Below are 20592 nucleotides of genomic sequence, written 5' to 3' on the forward strand. Positions count from 1 at the left end.
AGCAAATATAGAGGGAGAACATAGGAGGACCCAGAACTGAACCTTGTGGGACACCAGTGGAGAGTCTGCATGGAGAGGTGTGGACCCCGTCCATGTTACCTGATATGACAATCCCTCCAGGTAAGAAGCAAACTGTTGCCATGTTGTGCTTTGAATTCCAGGAGAGTTTTGTTATTAACTGCCAAAGGCTGCTGAAAGGTCAAGGAGTTTGAGCACTGATCTAGTAACATGAAGTTTCTCAATAAAGGCCATAGAGGCCATTTCTGTGGAGTGTGATGCTTTGAGGCCAGATTGGTTAGGATATTGGAGGTTATTCTGGGTAAGATAGAGAAACAGTTAATGTGCACAGCACATTCAAGATTTTTTGAAAACCAAGAGAAATGATACAAGTCAGAAGTTGCTGATGGTATCTAGAATGGGTTGCTTCAGGATAGGATAGATGGTAATGGAAATCTCAAAATGAAAACACAGCATGTGTGACTGACACATTTTATGGAAATGTGGCACCACAGAAAGACAGGAACCTGTTTTTATTTGCATGACATTCTTTGGGCATGAGATTAGATGGTGCTGATGTATGAATCAGACATGTGCACAGAAATACTGCACAGTCTACCACAGAATAATAGAAGTATGAAATATAACTTCTAACAGGGATATTATCCCAAATTTAAAAGCAGGCAAAAGTTTGTCCTTTAGCTTATCATCTCCCAGAACTCCCAGTGATTAAGAAAGCTTGGCATTGGACCACTGTATTCATAGTCATCCTTGAACTCTCTGTAGGATTAAGTCCATAGGAATTATGGTATATGAACAGAAGTGCTTTTTCACCACCATACTGTGTGAAGTACAACAGTTTCTTCAGGAGAAACAAAAAGTAAAGAAGGTAAGCATCTGTTTACCAAAATTCAATTGCCAACATCGTAAGGATGAAGCTCTTATCTGGTTTCTGCTCTCACTCAGTTGTTTTCTATCTGCTTTTCTGTCTGTTTGTGTATCTTCCAATTATCTGTCTCTCACTTTTTGCCTCTCCCCATTATACTTAAATTTAAGCAGTGATGTAGATGGCAATGTATAAAACACCTTTACCAAAACTACTCTGCTCCACTCAGCAAGATCAAGATAATGCCAGCAGGGATTCTTATCTGTGTCCAACTAAATAGCTTTTTATTCATTTTAGCTAAGTGTGGATTAGGCTGTATTGATCATGAGAGATTTCACTGCTTGCACTGCTGTCATCTGCTTTTGGGCCCTGGAGGAGGCCAGACAGGCTGCCAACATGCTAGGGAGATACAGATGTGCATGAACAGACAGAGATTTGTCAGATTGACACCTAGATTCTACATCTTTCTAACACAGCAGTGCCAGTGGGGTTTATTGTTTGATATTTGTTTTTTCTTATGTCTTATGGTGTTTAAGTATAGTACTGGTGGTGGTGGAACACTATGAGCATCCCAACCTTATTACATGTAGGACAAACTAGCATTTGCAGATTTATTTGGCAGATACCGTTATCCAGATCGACTTACATTCACTTTATACATTTGAACAATTGGCAGTTGTAGCTTGGCAGTGCTGGGATTTTAACTCACAGCCTTTCATTCAGAAGTCCAACAGCTTAACCAGTGAGCTATCACCGCTATTACCGCTATGTAATGCTAATGCTAATCCATCATTAAAAGAAGAATTCAAGTGCAGAATATCGAAGCCATGCCATTCATCAGCAGTAAGAATCAGAAGGCCAATTTGGAATTCGCACAGAAATACAGAGATGAGCCACAAAAGTTCTGGAACCATGACTAACCTCTACCAAAGTGATGGAAAGGTCAAAATGTGGAGAAGGAATGGATCTGCTCATGATCCAAAACATAGAAGCTCATCAGTCAAGCATGGTGGTGGTAGTTTCATGGCTTGGGCTTGCATGGATGCTTCTGGAACAGGCTCACTAATATTTATTGATGATGTAACTCTTGATGGTAGATGGTCAGAAGTCCCATTTACAGAGAAATGTTATTCAGTCTAATTGGGAAGAACTTCATCATGCAGCAAGATGACCCAAATGACCCAAAAACCCTGCCAACACAACAAAGGACTTCATCGGGGGGGAAAGGTGAAAGATATTAGTCTGGAACATGCATTTCACCTCCTGAAGAGGAGACTGCAACCAAATATTAAATGTTATTTACTTTAATTTACTTTAAGATTATCTGTTCTATTAATTTGGCTTGTTTAAAAATTAAGTGGTCTCCCACAAAGGGTGCAATATTCTAAGTTGATTAACACATCTAGATGTAAATATCAAGAAATGAAAGCTGAAATTCTGATCTATCATCTCATTTTCATCTTTTGATATCAAACCCAAATGTATTCAGTGTATACCAAAAAAAAAATCTTTGCCATTAGACTACTTGAAGGTGACTGTAAATCTGAAGACTAGTGTGTCCTTTACACAATAATGAATTAGTGTTCCTGCAGCCATCTATGTCCAAGCTTTGACCTCTTGGCAGAGACAGTCAGGCTCTGGACTAAAATATCCTGGTACTTGTTTCTTATCTTCCCTATACCCCTTTGTAAAACAGCTCCAAAGCATCAATGAGCCACTAGCATATTTTTCACTGTGTGTAAATTTACCTTCAAAATAGACTATGATAGAACTTGCATTCAATTGGTGCAAGAAGGGTGCAGGGCTACAACCACCAGTTTCTTGCGATAAAAATGAAGAACACAGGATGAGTTTGTTCTCTCTCACACTACTTCTGGTATGTGGCCTAACAGATTCTGACACTTGGGCTTGAAAAATAGTGTTACCATCTTAAAACCAAAACACAGGAATCATCTCTGACAGATCACCATGTGCAGGGTGTACTTTCTTGTCATGCAAACATGGTGGTGTGCTCTGCCTCTTATTATACACTGTTCAGTCATAACCTTAAAACCACCTGCCTAATAATGTGTAGGTCCCCATTGTGCTGCCAAAACAGATGTGACCCATCAAAGCATGGACTCAACAAGACCGCTGAAGGTGTGCTGTTGTATCTGTCACCAAGACGTTAGTAGCAAATCTGTTAAGTCCAGTAAGTTGCACGTTGGGCCTACATGGATTTGTCCAGTACATCCCACAGATGCTCAATTGGCTTGAGATCTTGGGAATTTGAGGCCAATTCAAAATCTTGAACTCTTTGTCATGTTCCTCAAACCTGAACAATTTTTGCACTGTGGCAGGGATCATTATCCTGCTGAAAGAATCCAATGCCATTAGGGAATACTTTTGGCATGAAGGGGTGCACTTGGTCTGCAGCAATGTTTAGGAAGGTGATACATGTCAAAGTAACATCCACATGAATGCCAGGACCCAAGGTTTCCCAGCAGAACATTGTGCAGAGCATCACACTGCCTCTGTTGGCTTGCCTTCTTCCCCTAGTGCATCCTGGTGACATTGTTTTCCCAGGTAAGCGACGCACATGCACCCGGCCACCCGCATGATGTAAAAGAGAACACGATTCATCAGACCAGGCCTCCTTCTTCCATTACTCCATAGTCCAGTTCTGATTCTCATTGTAGGTGCTTTTGGTGGTGGACAGGAGTCAGCATGGGCACTCTGACCGTTCTGTGGCTACACAGCCCCATGCGCAGCAAGCTTCAATGCACTGTGTGTTCTGATACCTTTATATCATAGCCGGCAATAACTTTTTCAGCAATTTGTGCTTCAGTAGCTCTTCTGTGGGATCGGATCAGACAGGCTAGACTTTGCTCAACATGTGCATCAATGAGCCTTGGGTGCCTATGACCCTGTTGCCGGTTCACCGTTTGTCCTTCCTTGGACCACTTTTGTTAGATGCTAACCACTGCATACCAGGAACACCCCACAAGACCTTGCATTTTGGAGATGCTCTGACCCAGACATAATTACAATTTGGTCTTGTCAAAGTCACTCAGGTTACTTATGCTTGCCCAAATGTTTCCCTGCTTCTAAAAACGTCCAAGAGAACTGACTGTTCACTTGCTGTCTAATATATCCCACCCAATGACAGGTGCCACTGTAATGAGATAATCAATGTTATTCACTTCATCTGTCAGTGGTTTTAATGTTATGGTTGATTGGTATTGTTATGTAGGGAATGTTCATGTAAGACATTATTTCAAATGTATACGTTTTAACAAACTTCTTTTTTTTTTTGTTTTTTTTTTTAATTTTGTGTTTAAATTTTTTTTAAACACACTGCCCCTGAGATAAGATATTATTTGCTATATGGTAAAAAATATAATTTTCCTTTCTTGAATTGCAGAAGTGCTAAAGTGAAGGCTGCTGAGTATGGTTTGCAATGTAGGATACATTTGTAACCCACAAACAGTGTAACCGCAATTGCGTAACCTAGCCACATGACATTGATGGCTAAATTGATGCTTACTCGATTCAGTGAACAAATGCTATTTCCTCTTGTCATAAGTCAAGCCAGCATTCTACCTCAGGAGTCATTGCAGCTGTTAAGGGTAGCAACAGAATGCTTTTAGCTTTGCTTCTGCCTGACCACAACAAACATGTCTTAGAAAAACATAACCACATGATCTTCTAACTCCTGCCTCTGGGATTGGCCAAGATTCCTGCATATGCACTTCTAACAGACCGTCCTCTGGTCATGTCACTGGCACACTCTCTGACCTTTGAATGTTTGGGAAGTCTGCTTCTGAAGCAGTCCAGTGGGGTTAAAGATTCATGTTGTAACTTCTAGCAGTGAACCTACCTGCAAAAGTGGCCTCTGATTTCTACACAGTTTATGAGCTGGATTTTGTGTTCTTTGACCTACACACCAGCTTCTGTGCTGTTTGCTATACTTTGCTACACTAAAGTGAGATTGGTCGAGTGGCATGGGCTTCTGTTGATCTCAGTGTAGTCTTGCTGATTGTGACAGGGACTTTACCTTGCAGAAATACAGCTGAGTCTAGTTCTTTGTGGATTTGAGGGTTTGTATTACAGACCAGTGTTGGGTTTTCACCACTCTAATTATATGTTATACTATGTGCTCATGTGATCATATGTTAGATGCTTATCTTTTGGATATTTTGTGTTGCTGTTTCCTTGAGTTTTTTTGCATTTGGATCAAGGGTGTCAAACTCAAATTTTTCCCCGGCCTCATCAGCATTGTTATGAGCTCTTGGAGGGCAATAATTCAAGGCTATTCACTTTTTATGATCTATTAATAGTAAGAATTTTTAATTATCTATTCTCCAAAAGCAGGATATTTCTCAGAAAGAATATAGGCCAAAAAAATATTTAACTGTATGTACTCTTAGGTCTAACATTTATTAAGACACGTGGGATTATCTCTGCTAAGATAATACATCTCTCTTGTCTTTACAGTCCATCAACTTTTCTTTTTTCATCTTATTTCTAAGTCTCTATGCTGGACGATAACTTTTGGGATTTGGAGTCAATCACTGAATCTCACTAATTACCTGACATGTTTCTGAAACTTTCTTGCAGCAGATAAGTGTTGGTTTTAACCAGCGTCTCAGCACTGATGATAATGTGAGCCCATGTGCACTGTACAATGACATATGCAGAACACAGAACAGTTCTACACAATGGGTCTGGTTTGAATTCTAGATATAGTGAAAATGTTGAGAAGTAGTGAGACACTACAGGTCACTTCAGTATTATTTTTTGCAAGATCATCCAGGCTAAATGAAACGACAGGGGCTGTGTTTTGCCTGTGGGACTGAGTTTGATACCTGTGATGTAGCTGTTTTTTGCATGTAGCCTATTGTTCATTAATAAGCAAAAACAAACTGTTGATATGTCAAAGATGTCAACAGTGATGTTTGAACAAGAAGTGAATACATGAAAAGGGATCAGAAATCTGAATCTCCTGTAACACTCTGAATATAACTCTGCAGGGATATAGTGGCTGGTGAGACGTACACCTATCATGTGCTGACTGTTTCCAAAACAGCAGAAAGTGAGCCATCTCCCGCTCTCATACATCAGCTGGGCTCACCGTACTGTGGAGACGGACTCATCCAAAAGTAAGTCATATTAAGCTCACAACCACTCCAAGAAACCCAAGGACAGCACTAATATCATTATATTAACCAATTCAACTACTAGGATCATTCATAGTTCCAGAATAATTCCTCACTCTTGTAATTACATTCCATTCCTACTACTTTTCCTGTAGTTATTGAAAATGAATTAAAACTTGTTTATTGTTGTCTAGCAGGTGTAGGAAGGTGACATTTGTTCTAATTTTTGCATTAGATTAATTGCAGGCATTTAAAAAAAAAAGTGGGCATACTGCTGCAGCAGTTACATCAATATGGTAAAACTATGGTAATGTACAATGCTGATATCTTAGACAATAACAAAACATTGAAAATCTTTTTGCTGTCCAAGCAAAAATTAGCATGATCATAATGTCAGTGGTCAGATAAACAAAAGCTATTGTCCAGTTTCAGTCTTAAACACTACTATGTAATGACTTCTTTTCAAAGTACTTACAGGCACATTTGCCATGCCTAACAAAGAAATAAACTAGGTATTATATTAAATGCTTCAGCTTGGAAATACTACAGCACTCAAAAACTAAAGTAAGTTTATACCAATATGTGGTGTTTATTGGCAAACATTATGAAGAATGTAGAAATGACTGTTGAGATCATGCAACATATATACTGATTTGTTCTCTAAGCAGTTGAAATGAAGGAGGCATATTTTATTTTCAAGAGTGCTTTTTTGTCTGGAAATTATAGTAATTGAATTTGTGTGTGTGTGTGTGTGTGTGTGTGTGTGTGTGTGTGTGTGTGTGTGTGTGTGTGTGTGTGTGTGTGTGTGTGTGTTTCAGTTATCTGGGGGAGCAGTGTGATGACATGAACTTTGCCAATGGAGATGGCTGTTCCAACCAGTGCAAAAAGGAACCTTTGTTTAACTGTATTGGTATGTATTGCTAAAAGTTTATACAAGACACTTTTTAATTAATTTTGTAGATGGTGCATCAGCAAATGGCTGGCTTTGGTGCAGATTTCAACCAAATAAAGGCTGCATCCAATGTGATCTAATTTGAAGACCAGAAATGGGAGCTGATGTGATCCTGCTTGGTTAGTTTTATGTTTCTGAGGATTAAAAATTAAATTAGTTAAAAGATTAATGTTTTGTAGTTTCGCTTGATTTTTTAAAAAAGTTTTATCAATGACTTTGCCATCCTTTTCATAGTTTCCACAACATATGAATTTATCTTCAGGTTTGTTCCACGAATACACCGAGTCACATTGCTCTTTCTAATGCATGGTTAATTAGACTGGGCTACCTGACTGTCATGCAAATCCTGCAGCTTTATTGGTGAATGTTAGTAATTAGGCCAGCTAACTGACATGAGGTGAACTCTTAAAGAACCACAAAGACTTCTTAAACCAAAGGAAAACTGTTGCCATACAAAGACCTCATATAATCCCACAGCATTGTGCATTATGCAATGGAATTAACAGAAATACTAGGACAGACTTTTGTGTTTCTTTTCCTGCTAGAAGTGTTTAATTCATCATGACAAAAATTGTGAATGAGAGTGAGTCATGGAAGTGGAGCGTAAAAAAAGTGCAGAGAAGTGGAAAGTGACCAAAGAATCCCACAAGCCTTTGAAGTGTCCCTCTGAATGTATATTCAGCTAAAGGAATGACCTGTGACATTTGCAGAAGTGTGCCCTTGGAGTTGCTCCAATGTTCAGAACAGCTTAATTAGCAACCCTGCTCAGAGAAGAGACCATCAAGTCTCTTTTGGAAGGGGTTCAATGAGTCCATGCTTCACAGATCTTTTTTTCCCTAGAAAATCCTGTGTCAGCATTTTGGTATTCTTCATTCCTATACTAGTTAACAATAAGTGGGACTATTTATTTATTTATTTATCTATCTATCTATCTATTTATCTATTTATTTATTTATTTTATTTTGCATTCTTGCATAACATTTCTGAAATACTCGAGAAGATGGAGCTACTATTTTATCTGGTTAGTCACACTGGAGATCAGACTAAATTTGATGCCATACCTTTCCTATGCTTCTGATAGTCCTATAGCATGGTTTGACTAATAACTTTCTTAGAGGAACAGTTAGCAGAAGGTCCCTGTCATTTCAACAGTATCTTGCCCTATTGTGTCCCTCATTTTCCACAATATCCTGCTACCCCATCAGCTTTCTTTTGAAGGGCTATATCATTTCAAGTTATTCCTCCACAGATGGAGGTGTACTATTATTTACAGATTCCACTATAAGGAAAAAGCTGTACAAAACATGGTTTTATATTTCCACTCTTCATCTACTGCGTTCCAAGTTGTAAAATATGCCTTGGCTTTGTCTCTTCATGATGTTTATATTTGACTCACAATTGAATTGGCAGCAACAAAAACCTCACAGGGAGCACAAATATTTCAGAGCACAATCTCTTCTATTTTTCAATGTGTAAGCCGATAAGCATGCAGAGATATACTATTAATGAGACAAGCAGCTTTATAGCACTGACAGGAAGGTAGAGAGGTACTTTTTAGATCCCTTTGTCCTGAACACTTTGTGACTTCCTCTGTGTGTTAACACCAGTCTCTGTCAGTGGCCCATCCTACATAGTGTACTAGGGATGGGTTACTCCTATTGGTGGATATCCGCTAGAAATGTTTCCTGGCTGGCTGCATGGTTCAGCAGCACTCCAAGGCTCTTGACCAGCATACAGGAAAGAGCAGGTTATAGAACTTCACTGGGTCTCTTACTCCAGCTGACCTGCTATCATTTGCACATGTCTGTAGACACCTCATAGTCTTAAAACACACTGGCATGTATGGGCCACTTGACATTCCAAAATGCCAGGGATGGGCTTATTGCAAGACCAAATTATGACCTGCTTGTATATGGGTTGGATGGCTGTCACCAGCCAAAGGTGGCAGGTGCTCCAACCAAAACAAGATAGAGGTTCTATGTAAATGGGAATCTATACTTAAGCAATATTGTACAAGCAAGAGTTCAGTTATACTGAATATCAACATGGCCATAGGTAATTGCTTGTACAGTTGCTTTTACACAACAGTGCTATAAACAAGAAATTAATATAGAGTAAGTGGCATTTCAGACACAACGTGGCCAAATATTATGTTTAATTTTGTTCCACAAGTGGAAATAGATACCAAAGAAGCCACACTCACTTTATAGTATTTTGGATGTCTTGGTAGCTAGCTAACATTGATTTGTACAATCCCATTAAAGGTGCTTCCGGAAAAGTATTGTTTGTCATTTCACTAACACAACTGTAGTAACCATTTCAAATTAGGAAGTGGAATTTTACATTTCCATTTATTCATTTAGCAGATGCTTTTATCCAAAAACGATTTACAAATGAAGCACAAGCACATTTTACATGGTGAACACATATGAGCGGAGTGATAACTTCCCAGTGCAGTTAAAGGAAACATAGGCACTCTTGGAATGCCACTCAACCAATCAAATTAGTGGACCAGAATTAACTGATGTATAACTTCCTATATAGATGCAAGTCTTATCTTCAGATATATAACAGCCAGAAGAAGGCAGAATGTATCTTTCTTTATTTGAGAATTTCCTAACATTATTGTAGCAAGTCCATCTTTTAAATCCAGACATGGTGGAGGACTTAAAAACAAGAAACAGACAAAACACAACTAGGTAACCAGCAAAAACGAACAACTGCAACCGGAGAAGACCGCAGATTACAATTACAAAAACATATGCAATACACTGAAGAAACACAAGGCAAACAAGTCACTCAAATAAAGAGGTGGAAACAGGGAACAGGTGATGCTAATTACAAAGGCTTGTTATCTACTGTTCTTGAGTAGATAACAAGAAACAGAAACAATGGCCTGCTATGTATTATAGAAAGCCATAAGAGTAATACTGGGGTGTACGAAATGTGGGAAGCCAATGCTTTATAACTACAATGGATGTGATAAGCCTTAGAACAGGGGTGACCAATATTATCCGGAAAGTCTGGTGTGGGTGCAGGTTTTCATTGTAACTAAGCAGAAGTCAGACCTGAGTCTATTGAAAGCCAAAATTACTTATAATCAGAATAATTACCCAGCTTGTATATACTCTACAAGTTGATGATAGGCATACATGTTGACTTTGCAAGCCTTTGCAAAGCAAAGCAGCTGTATTTCATTTAATGAATTAGTGTGATTGAGTGTTTATCAATAAATTCCCACATTTTTGTTGTAAAACTGTAAAAGATCAAGATCTGTGAAAGGGTGATCAGTAATTCCACAGACATTTTTTTTTATCTGTTGTTGCCTGCTCAGAAAATCAATAGCTATAGTAACTTTGGCTTATGCAGAAGCCTATGCAGGTATGCCTCAAATAGGGAGTAGCACTGGTAGTGGCACTGGTATGCATTTGTAGGGTCATTCCAAAATGGAGTGATAAATTCCTTTACTTCAGCAGGCACTTCCAAATAATCAGTTTAAAAGGGAAAAACCAATGGATACTTTGCTCCCGAGACTCTTTGCACTGTTTTTATGCTGAACAAGAATGACTGTACAGAAATACTTGTGGAAATACTTCTGTATGTTAGTACAGCAACTGTATTCACTGCTAAAAAAAAAAAAAAAAAAAAAAATGGGCTGCATAAAAATGCACTAGTTAGAAACCTGTGATGCAGGGAGTCAGTAAGATTTTAACACATCCAAAAACCACAGAATCTGTTTAGAATTTGTCAAGGTATGATATTTTTTTGTCACTCTTTCTGCCAATGTACATTAGCTGTACATTTGCTCTATCTGTGTTTTTTCTCTCATGTAGATGAGCCCAGTCTTTGCTACTTCTATGATGGTGACGGTCTTTGTGAGGACTTTGAGCGGGAGACAAGTGTGAGGGACTGTGGGCTCTACACACCCAGTGGTTTCCTGGACCAGTGGGCCACAGGGGTGGAGGTTTCCAATGAGCACAGAGTACATTGTCCTGCAGAGGTGGCTGCTGGGTATCCTGCTGTGACAAAGGTGACAAGATCACACACACACACACACACACACACACACACACACACACACACACACAGAAACACACATGCGCGCACACACACACACATAGCAATTAAAGTTGGTTTTGGACCAAAGTGGCTTATATAGTTTTGAGAGTGATTGAAGCTGCTTCAATGGGTTTCAAGTAAGTCAAAATGTGTGAGGTCTCACTCTGGTCCCTGACAGTGAATCCAGTCATGCCTTTTAATAATAATCTTACTCTGCAGATGCTGAGAAATCTGGATAATTTTACTTGCAAAATGTAGACTTATACATCCTTTCACCATATTTAGTACTTTTTGACATACAGTTGTGAAGAGTATACACTTGTGAAAAGTAATAAATTATAATCCCATTATTCGGTGTGATGTTATGGTATGTTGTCTCAGGGAGATTTTCCTTGCCACTGTTGCTTCTGGCTTTCCCACTTGGAATCTAAATCTACATCCAAATGCTTGTAAAGCTGCTTTGTGACAATGTCTACTGTTAAAAGTGCTATACAAATAAAAATAAATTTGATTGAATATGTCATTTTAAACTCACTGTTTAACATTGGCAAAAGATGGACTGCAAAACACTGGCAACAGATGGCTGAAAACTGATCTGTATTAATCCCTGGATATTTCAATATGTATTGTTGACATTTCTTGGCCATTATACCTACTCTTTTTCTCTATTTTATGTTGTTTTCAAAGCAAAAAATGGCCCCTACACTAAAAAACAAAAAACAAAAAAACAAAATTACTCTCCTGAATTAATCATGCCAGATAACTATTCTCACCATGCTGTGCAGGATTTATAGTGCTGGGCCAATTGTGTTAGGGATGAGTTGAAAATCTACAGGTAATCTAATAAACACTGAGTACCATAACCTGAGCCATGAAAAGAGTAATAAAATTGTTGATATTCAATGCAATGTGTAACATTAACCATAAACTGTTGACTTATTGTTTAGAATTAGTTGATAGTGTCATCTGGCACTATGCTAATGGTCTATATATGGCTTGTTGAGTGTCTACAGTGGTCTAATAAAGTGTTATTTAAGGTTCCTATAGAAGCAGGGGTAATCAAATGACAGACAGCCATCTGCTTGGGGACCCAGCAAACCGATCCAACTGCAGCTTATTCAATCACATGCATCTATGCAAATGGTTCACCTGTAGGCAGCTCATCAAGAAAGAAAAGAGGTTTCAGAGACTTTCACAGATTTTGACATGGTTTATTAAAAAAAGCTGATGAAAAAGGAATGTTTAAAGATGAATGAACAAAGGAGTACGTGTTTATTCTCTACTTTAAGTTCAAAACAGATGCCTCATCTGTTCAGAATCCACGTCGCTAGTCAAAAGTGTTAATGTGAAGCATCAGTGCAAAAAAACCCAAAACATGCCCATGTAATATTCTTATTTATAGCTAAGCATTAAAAGGTAGTTGTTGTAATAATTTGTTTATGTTATGTGCTTGTCTAAACCTTTGCAAGCATGGAATTTTATGTAATTGGACCTTCACAAATTTTAGTTGAGTACTCCTTGCTCTAGAGGGATGGACACAGTGTACTATGTTATAGTATGAGGTTATTAATTTTACTCTAGTTTGCTGCTTGTGATTCAGATTCCAACTTTTTAGTAAGTTTGATATTGTATTGATGTGTACTGCATTAAATAATTTACAAGTTTATGAGTGCAGAATCCATACACATTGCTGGTACTTATAGACTGTGTGTGTGTGTGTGCGTGCGTGTGTGTGTGCGTGTATGCATGTGTGTGCGTGGGTGTGTTGGTGGGTGGAAGGAAAAAATGGACACAGTGTAAAGGCCAGATAGTCGCTGTACTGCTGATGGGGCAGAAACACTCCACCATAAACTACTCCAAAAATACTGGGGACATCCATTGTGCAGAGACAGCAGACAGCCCGACCGTTCCCACTGCTCCTGTTACACACACACACACACACACACACACACACACACACACACACACACACACACACACTATGCATAATTAGTGTCATTTACAATCATGAGAACCATGTGGCTCTCCAGTGTCACCTAGCGTCTCACTGCTGTCACCCCACACTTGGGTTCAGTGGGTTCAAATCTTCAGGTTTTCTGTAAGCTTCTGGTGTAATTGACATGCTGCTTGCAAATGTCAGATGAATTGAATAAGTCAGATTGAGTTATTCTTTATAAGGAATCATCTTAATCTTTATTGAGTCCAACGTGAATTGTTTATGCTTCTTGGAAATATTTGGCTTTAAAACAGACCACAAGTTTTTTAGGGACTTTAAGTTCCATTATCCCTACAATGTAGGGTCACATTTGAGCAATTTCTTGTCAAAAACAAATTCCTGTAACTGGATGTCTAGAACTTTGTGCTTAATCCAAGACATCTGAAACATACAACCTCTGAAGTGCACACAGTGAGAGAATGAGAGGGTTCACGTCATCACCCCCTGCCCCATTTTGCTGGCTTTTTGATGAGCAGGGGCAATGGTGAAACTTGCTGGGTTTCTGCTTAATTATAACTCCCAGATGGTCTAAAATATCTTGATAAGGGAAACACAGCCTTGCAGTTCCCATATTTACTGGAGTGTCCCTCTTTAGGTAATGAATTTATTTTGAACCTGTGCTGTAATGTTGAAATATAGCAACGGCCTCAATCAGTATGTCATTACATTGCTTCACTTGATTTCTTGCTGATTGAGGCTGTTGCTACATTTAATACATCAAGGAGTGAACATTGATGTGAAAATGCAGAGTGTTAATAGTGTGTGTGTTCTTTCAGAGCTGTCTGTCGAAGGTGTTTGACCTGTCTGATGGTGGGGTGTCTCAGTATGCCTGGTTTCCATGTGAGGAATCACAGCGGCACAGCTGGAATACGCAGTACAGGTTAAAGGTAAAATATAGAGTGGAGTGACTAAATATGTGTACAATAAAATCTGATAACCACAAGAACATTTAGGCTTTCTGCAATAATTTATCTCATCAATTTCAAGCAATGCTTTATTAAGTAATGAGTAAATACTGGCAAAACTCAGAGACTACAGGAGACAGACAATAATCAGTTTTTGATCTAGATATATCTTGACTTGTTTTTCAACTCACCAATTATTTAAAAGAAGAAGGGCACGACAATATTCCAATTTGGTGAGCAACTATTTTTACATGAAGTCAGTAACACTTTATTTGAAGTATACACAAGCCACACTTTTAACATATGAATAAAGCAGTGCTGGAGAATTTCTGAAAGGCATATGATTTATTGGACCTATGCTTATGTGAACTGACATTAGAGGTTTTATGTACTATGATCTTGTCTTTACATGAAAGAATGAAAGAAAGAAAAATCATCAATTATGATTATGGATTGACTGCACGGTGGCTTAGTGGTTAGTATGTTTGCCTCACACCTCCAGGATTGGAGGATTCAAATCCTGCCTCCTGTCTGTGTTTGTTATTTTGCATGGTCTCCCTGTGCTTTGGGGGTTTCCTCTGCATTTCCTCCCTCAGTCCAAAGACATGCATTGTAGGCTGACTGGCCTTTGCAAATTGTCTGTAGTGTGTGAATGGGTGTGCAATGTTTGTTTTTTTTAGTTATTTGCTTGTCTTTCCTAATAGCACAATAGATGCTTTGAAACATCTTCTATTAATTGTTCACACCATTCCTATTCATTCAGCTGTAAAAGCTGATAAGTTAGTTCAATTCAAACTGTTTGAGGAAACTGATTGCCTTAAATCATTTAAGTTTATTACCTCAAACAATTAAAGCATATATAACTTTTTTTAATTGAGTAAAAGTAACAAGTATTTACAAGTTAAGTAATTTGAGTAAATAAAGTTAAGATTATCAACTCAGTTAAGTTATTTGATTTATATGACTTGAGTAACATTAACTTAAATGCATCTACTTTGCACAAAGGCTACTATTTAAATTTTACTTACTCAGTTTTCTTATATTATTATTTATCACTACATTCTAGTTTTGACAACTTTAAACTTAGTTGTGGCAACTCAGTTAACTTGAGGAAACTGATTGCCTTAAACCCTTTAAGTTGCATTAACACAATACAAACAACAATGTCTGAAATAACTTAAAAGGGTCATAATTTTTCATGTTTTTTTTTTTTTTTTTTTAATCTATTTGGGAGTGTAATGTATCTGTTTGTGTATGTATAACGTCTGCAAAGTCCCAAAAATCATATTTTCCCCCAAAGGGATTTATTCTATCTAACAGAGAACACTGCTCCAGACCTGCCCGAAATGCTTTGTTCGAAGTCTAGATATTACTTCCGTAATTTCTCTACGTCACACCGTGCAATATCAGCATAATACTGCCCAAAGGAAGCCATAGAAAAAGAACGCGAGGCTTCAGTGAATTCAGGCGCCATGTCGCAGAGACACTGTGTGTTCCCTTTCAAAGGGAACTCCATGTTGCATTTAGCATAACACTATGGGAGTGTCCTTGTGTGCCCGACCGGCATCTGAAGCTTGTGTAAAATCATGCCTATGTATAGGCCCGCCATGATCAGGTGACGTGGCAATTAAGCGCATCCCATGATATATATGGCACCTGTGAACCGCTCCGTCAGCCTTATTATCTTCAGCGAGACTGCACATCGGTTGTTGTGTAAAGAAACAGAAAGACGCTTCATTTTCTCTCTATCTTTTCTCAAAATCTCTGGACTTTTCTGTCCCTTTAAAAAAAAGAAGAAAAAAAAAGGAATGAGCGAGAGGGAAAAATATGAGTGAGAGAATTCAGGAAGTGTGTTACGCCTTGCTCCCATTTTATCATGGGGAGTAGTGCACACTTTCTGTGTGAAGTGTCTAGAGTTGGAGCATGCGATGGCAGCCCTCGAGAGGCTGCACATTGTAACGCCTATATTAGGCAGCTCCGCTCGCGACTCGCTCTCTTCCCAGAAGCCAAAGCGAGTTGGGTTTCAGGGCCTCGTGGATCTGGGCCGGCCACTGCCGAGGCAGATAGCCATCTCAGGTCTAGGGGATCTCCTATGGATCTGGAACAGGAGCCGGAGACAAGCGCTGCTCTATCTCCTGCTCTGTCGTCCGGGTCCAGCTCTCCACTGGATTTTTGAGCTCGCTTCGTGGCTCCTCCTTCCACTATGGAAAGCCAAAAATAAAAATAATAATAATAATAGTAATAATTCCTTTCTGACTCCAAGGAGCCAGAAGCATGTGCTAAAATCTGAGAGCAGCATATAAAGAGCTGCATGAAGTGATTACTAAAGCTGGATATGCTTTTTCTCCCCAGTGAAAGTAAATCCCTCACACTGCAGAAAACTCCCCTTTCTTCCAGAAGTGCATGACAAAATTTCAGGCTTCTGGGGGAAAACCATGCATAAGCCGTATTTATAACCCCACGATGTTGGATTATTTGGCCAGCGTGGGGAATGAATAATTTAGGGGGGCCGACTTTGCCATCCAAGCCACCGTGTAAGGCCACCGCGGTGGGCAAGGCCTATGCAATAGTAGTCTTGCTTATGGGTCACTAAGACAATGACAGTGTTGCAGGCCTACCAAGCAGTCCTGCTTAGTGAGCTTGACATATGGCGGCATTCAGCCAGTTCCTTCCCTGTTGTGTCGCGTTCACCCGGGCATCCACAAGTGGTGCACTAGTGTGAGGGAGACACAGAAGGTGAATATGGCAGCCTGCCAACCCCTGCAGACAGCCAGGGGAACCGGGCGGCCACAGTCGCGGCCTGCTACTAGGCCAGATCTGAGAATGGTCATAAAGGCCAAAGAGGAGCGGTCCTGAGGGGCTGTGGAGGGACATATCAGGGGACATGAGGTTGTTAGGGAAGTTATCTCCCAATGCTACTGTAGGGCCTCCCATAGCCAAGGCTCTCTCAAGTTTTCAGTGTTCTCTGGTCAGCGAGCTGTCACAGGCAACAAAAATCTGATGCTTTCCCTCCAATAGAATGTGGAATTACCGGTTTACCGGGTCCAGTTTAGAGCTCGACCCCCCCGGTTCAGAGGTGTGCTCACCACAGTAGTCAGCACAGACCAGAGCCTGATGTTAGTACAGGAAGTAAGATCCCTCTTGGACAAAGGGACCATAGAACATGTACCCTGTTCCCTGAGGGAGGGAGGTTTCTACAGCCGTTATTTCCTGGTCCGCAAAAAATATAGGAGTATGCGGCCAATTTTAGATCTGCGTCATCTAAACCGTACTCTTTGGACATACAGGTTCAAGATGCTGATGCCCAAACTTATCATTCCACAGATTCAGTTTGAGAACTGGTTTTGATGATAGATCTAAAAGGTGCATATTTCCACATAGAAATATTGCTAGCTTTATCCCCTCGCACCTTCACAAAATGCATGGATATAATTCTGGCTCCATTGTGACTCCAGGGCATGTACTAAACTACCTGGATGACTAGTTAATTCTAGCACGATCCAGGGAACCGGCAGTTCAACATCGAGATGTTGTTCTCACCCACATGAAGAGCTTGGGGCTCAGGTTGAACCTCAGAAAAGTATGCTTTCTCCACTGCAGTGGACAACTTTTCTAGGGGTTATAAGGATTCTACTACAATGAGGGCATTTCTATCCCCAGCATGCATAGGGTCAATCCTATCAACATTGAGCACGATAAAGCTGGATCTTGGCATCCCCTCCAGTCTCTATGGGAGACGACTGGAGCTTATGGCAGCAGCAGCTAACGTCATACCATTGGGCCTATTGCACAGGAGACCGTTTCAGTGGTGGCTGAGAAGTTGGTAGTTTCGTCCAAGGACAAAACATCTGAGTTTTGCCTATGTGCTCTGAGAATTTGAGTGTCCCCAGTTTCTAGCCTTGGGTCACACTCTAGGGGTGTCTCCTTAGCACAAGACGGTAATGACAGACACCTCCTTCACAGGCTGGAGCACAGTCTTAGACAGCTGTCCAGCTCACAATCTATGGAGCGGCCCTCATCTGGAGCGGCATATAAATTGCCTAGAAATGTGGGCCATATTTCTAGCACTGAAATTCCTTTTTGCTCAATTGAGAGATCACCATGTGTTTACAGACAACACAGCGGTGGTCTAATATATTGACCACCAGGGAGGATTATGTCTGTGCTCCCTGTTCAGGCAGGCACAACTAATTCTTCTCTGGGCAGAGGGAATGTTTTGTCAGTGTGTGCAATGTACATTCTGGGCAACTGGAATGTGGGAGAAGACATCCTGTTAAGGCAGAGGCTGAGGCCCAGGGATTGGTGGCTCCATCCACAAGTGGGGGAGTCCATATGGTGGAGGTTTGGCCAAGCGGGAGTGCATGTGTTTGCCTCCGAGGAGACAACACACTGCCCGCTGTGGTTCACCCTCACTTCTCCCACACAATTAGGGCTGGACGCCATGGTGCACATGTGGCCGAGGTCACATCTATATGCTTTTCCCCCATCGCTCTGCTCCCACAAGTTCTAGCGAGAGTTTGCCAAGACAGTATATGTCTGCTGCTAGTAGCACCTTATTGGCCAGCTCGAATATGGTTCTCAGAGATAATATCACTGCTAGATGGCACTCCTTGGTAGATTCCCTTATGCAGGGATCCACTGTAGACACAGTGAACTACGCAATAGCTACAGTCCTGGAGTTCTTATGAAGACATTTCTCAGCGGGGTGGGCTCCTTCTACAATCAGGGTTTACGTGGCTGCCATTTCGGACAGCCACACCCATGTTGATGGAGTCTCTGTGGGGCAACATCCTCTAACTTTGAGGTTTATGCGTGGTGTCATGTGGCTAAGGCCCATCTACAGGCCACGCATACCTTCCTGGGACCTTTCTGTGGTCCTGGAAGTTCTGTTAGGTGCCCCATTTGAGCCCTTAGAGTCAGCCTCTGAGAACCTTATGACTCTAAAGGTAGCTCTTCTGCTGGCCCTGACATCTCTCAAGCGAGTAGGAGATCTACAAGCTCTCTCAATTGCCCCTACCTGCCTTGACTTTATCCCTGGATTACCCAAGGCCTTCCTGTAACCTAGGCCGGATTATATTCCTAAGGTGCCTACAATTGCTGCCCAGCCTGTGGTGTTGCTGGCTTTCTGCCCTCCACCGTTCCTCACACCAGAACAAGAGAGAATGCACCTGCTGTATCCAGTAAGGGCTCTCTGTACTTACATCACCGCTCCGGCCAGTGGCATAAGTTGGAGCAGCTGCTGGTCTGCTTGGCGGCAACAGTAGAGGTGATGCTGTGTCAAAGCATCTCTAATTGGATAGTGGAAGCAATCTCTATCGCTTATGAGGCACACAGTCTCGCTATGCCTCTGGGCATAAGGGCTCATTCCACTAGGGCGGTCGCCTCCTCGAAGGCTTTGTCCAACGGGGTATCCTTACAGGATGTATGTGCTGCTGCAGGGTGGTCTACGCCACACACATTCATTCGATATTACAGCCTGAATATTCATTCCGCCCCGGGCTCGAGTGTCTTGCAGTGACCCTTGGGCTTGGGTCTTTTTGAACAGGCTGTACCCTTGCTATGAGGGAGTGGGTATTGTCGTTCCCATAATGTTATGCTTAATGCAACGTGGAGTTCCCTTTGAAAGGGAACGTCTGGGTTACGCATGTAACCCTGTTCCCTGCGAAGGGAACAAGATGTTGCGTAGCTTTGTCTTACTGGGGTAGGCCTGTGAATTGCGTCTTCGCTTCAGATAATAGAGGCTGACGGCACAGTTCACATATCACGCAACACGCTTAATTGCCACATCAACTGATCACGGCAGGCCTATAAATAGGCATGATTTTACACTAGCTTCAGATGTTGGTTGCGCGCACGAGGGTGCTCCCATAGTGTTATGCTAAACGTAATGTCTCATTCCCTTCCCAGGGAACAGGGTTACATGCGTAACCCAGCCATTTCACTGTGAATGCAAAACCTCTTTCTTTAGCCTTACGAAAATGGATGAAAGCAGTGGTTACTGTTTATTTATGATGCTGTTCCTGAGCAGTACAACCCAAACGTTTGCTTGTGCACAGCGCATGTTATGGAGGAGAGCTTCCTGAACCTAGGTTAGTACAACGCAGGCTATACACAAAGGCTACTCTTGAAAAGTGAGGCAATTCCCACTTTTCTCTGACAATCTTGTGCTTTTGAATCAGAACTTGTAAGTGTGTTTGATTATTTTCTAAGTTTCATTAAGTGTTTGTTGTATATTGATGGTCTGACAGATGTGGATTGTAGCTGATGTTGTAACTGAATCTTGAAATGGTTTATATCAATCAAATCACATGAATAAATCCTAGCTTTCCAAAGTTATATTGCATGAGTAACTATGTATACACAAAGGTTGTGTAAAGCATAGTTAGTCCCACCAGTGGGGCATCAGAATTTACATTGTATCTGAAAGGTAAGGGAGTTACAAAATAAAAACTTACCACTGTGAAACGTTCTGCTCAAGCCGTGTTTGCAAACTTGCTTCCGCTTGAACATCCACATTTTCTGAAATGGGTTCGAACTGATACGGTAAAAACCAAGGACATGTTTAATTCAGTGGGAGCAGCTTGAGCAGCGCAACAAAATAATTTTTTTAATAGACTCGATGCCGAAACTCCTGCTTCACTGCTGCTCATGTCTGGTGT

At 40.7% G+C, this 20592-nt stretch overlaps 1 protein-coding gene across 1 annotated transcript in view; it reads left to right on the forward strand.

Moving 5' to 3' along the window:
- Nucleotides 1-20592, forward strand: part of pappab (pregnancy-associated plasma protein A, pappalysin 1b) — an 89060-nt gene that overhangs the window by 38208 nt on the left and 30260 nt on the right. Inside the window, exons 8-11 of the mRNA XM_017451226.3 lie at nt 5896-6024; nt 6840-6931; nt 10807-11003; nt 13805-13915. Coding sequence (XP_017306715.1) covers nt 5896-6024; nt 6840-6931; nt 10807-11003; nt 13805-13915 — 529 coding nt within the window. The remainder of the gene's footprint in view (nt 1-5895; nt 6025-6839; nt 6932-10806; nt 11004-13804; nt 13916-20592) is intronic.

Source organism: Ictalurus punctatus, chromosome 22 (assembly GCF_001660625.3).
Source record: "Ictalurus punctatus breed USDA103 chromosome 22, Coco_2.0, whole genome shotgun sequence".
Taxonomy (NCBI): domain Eukaryota; kingdom Metazoa; phylum Chordata; class Actinopteri; order Siluriformes; family Ictaluridae; genus Ictalurus; species Ictalurus punctatus.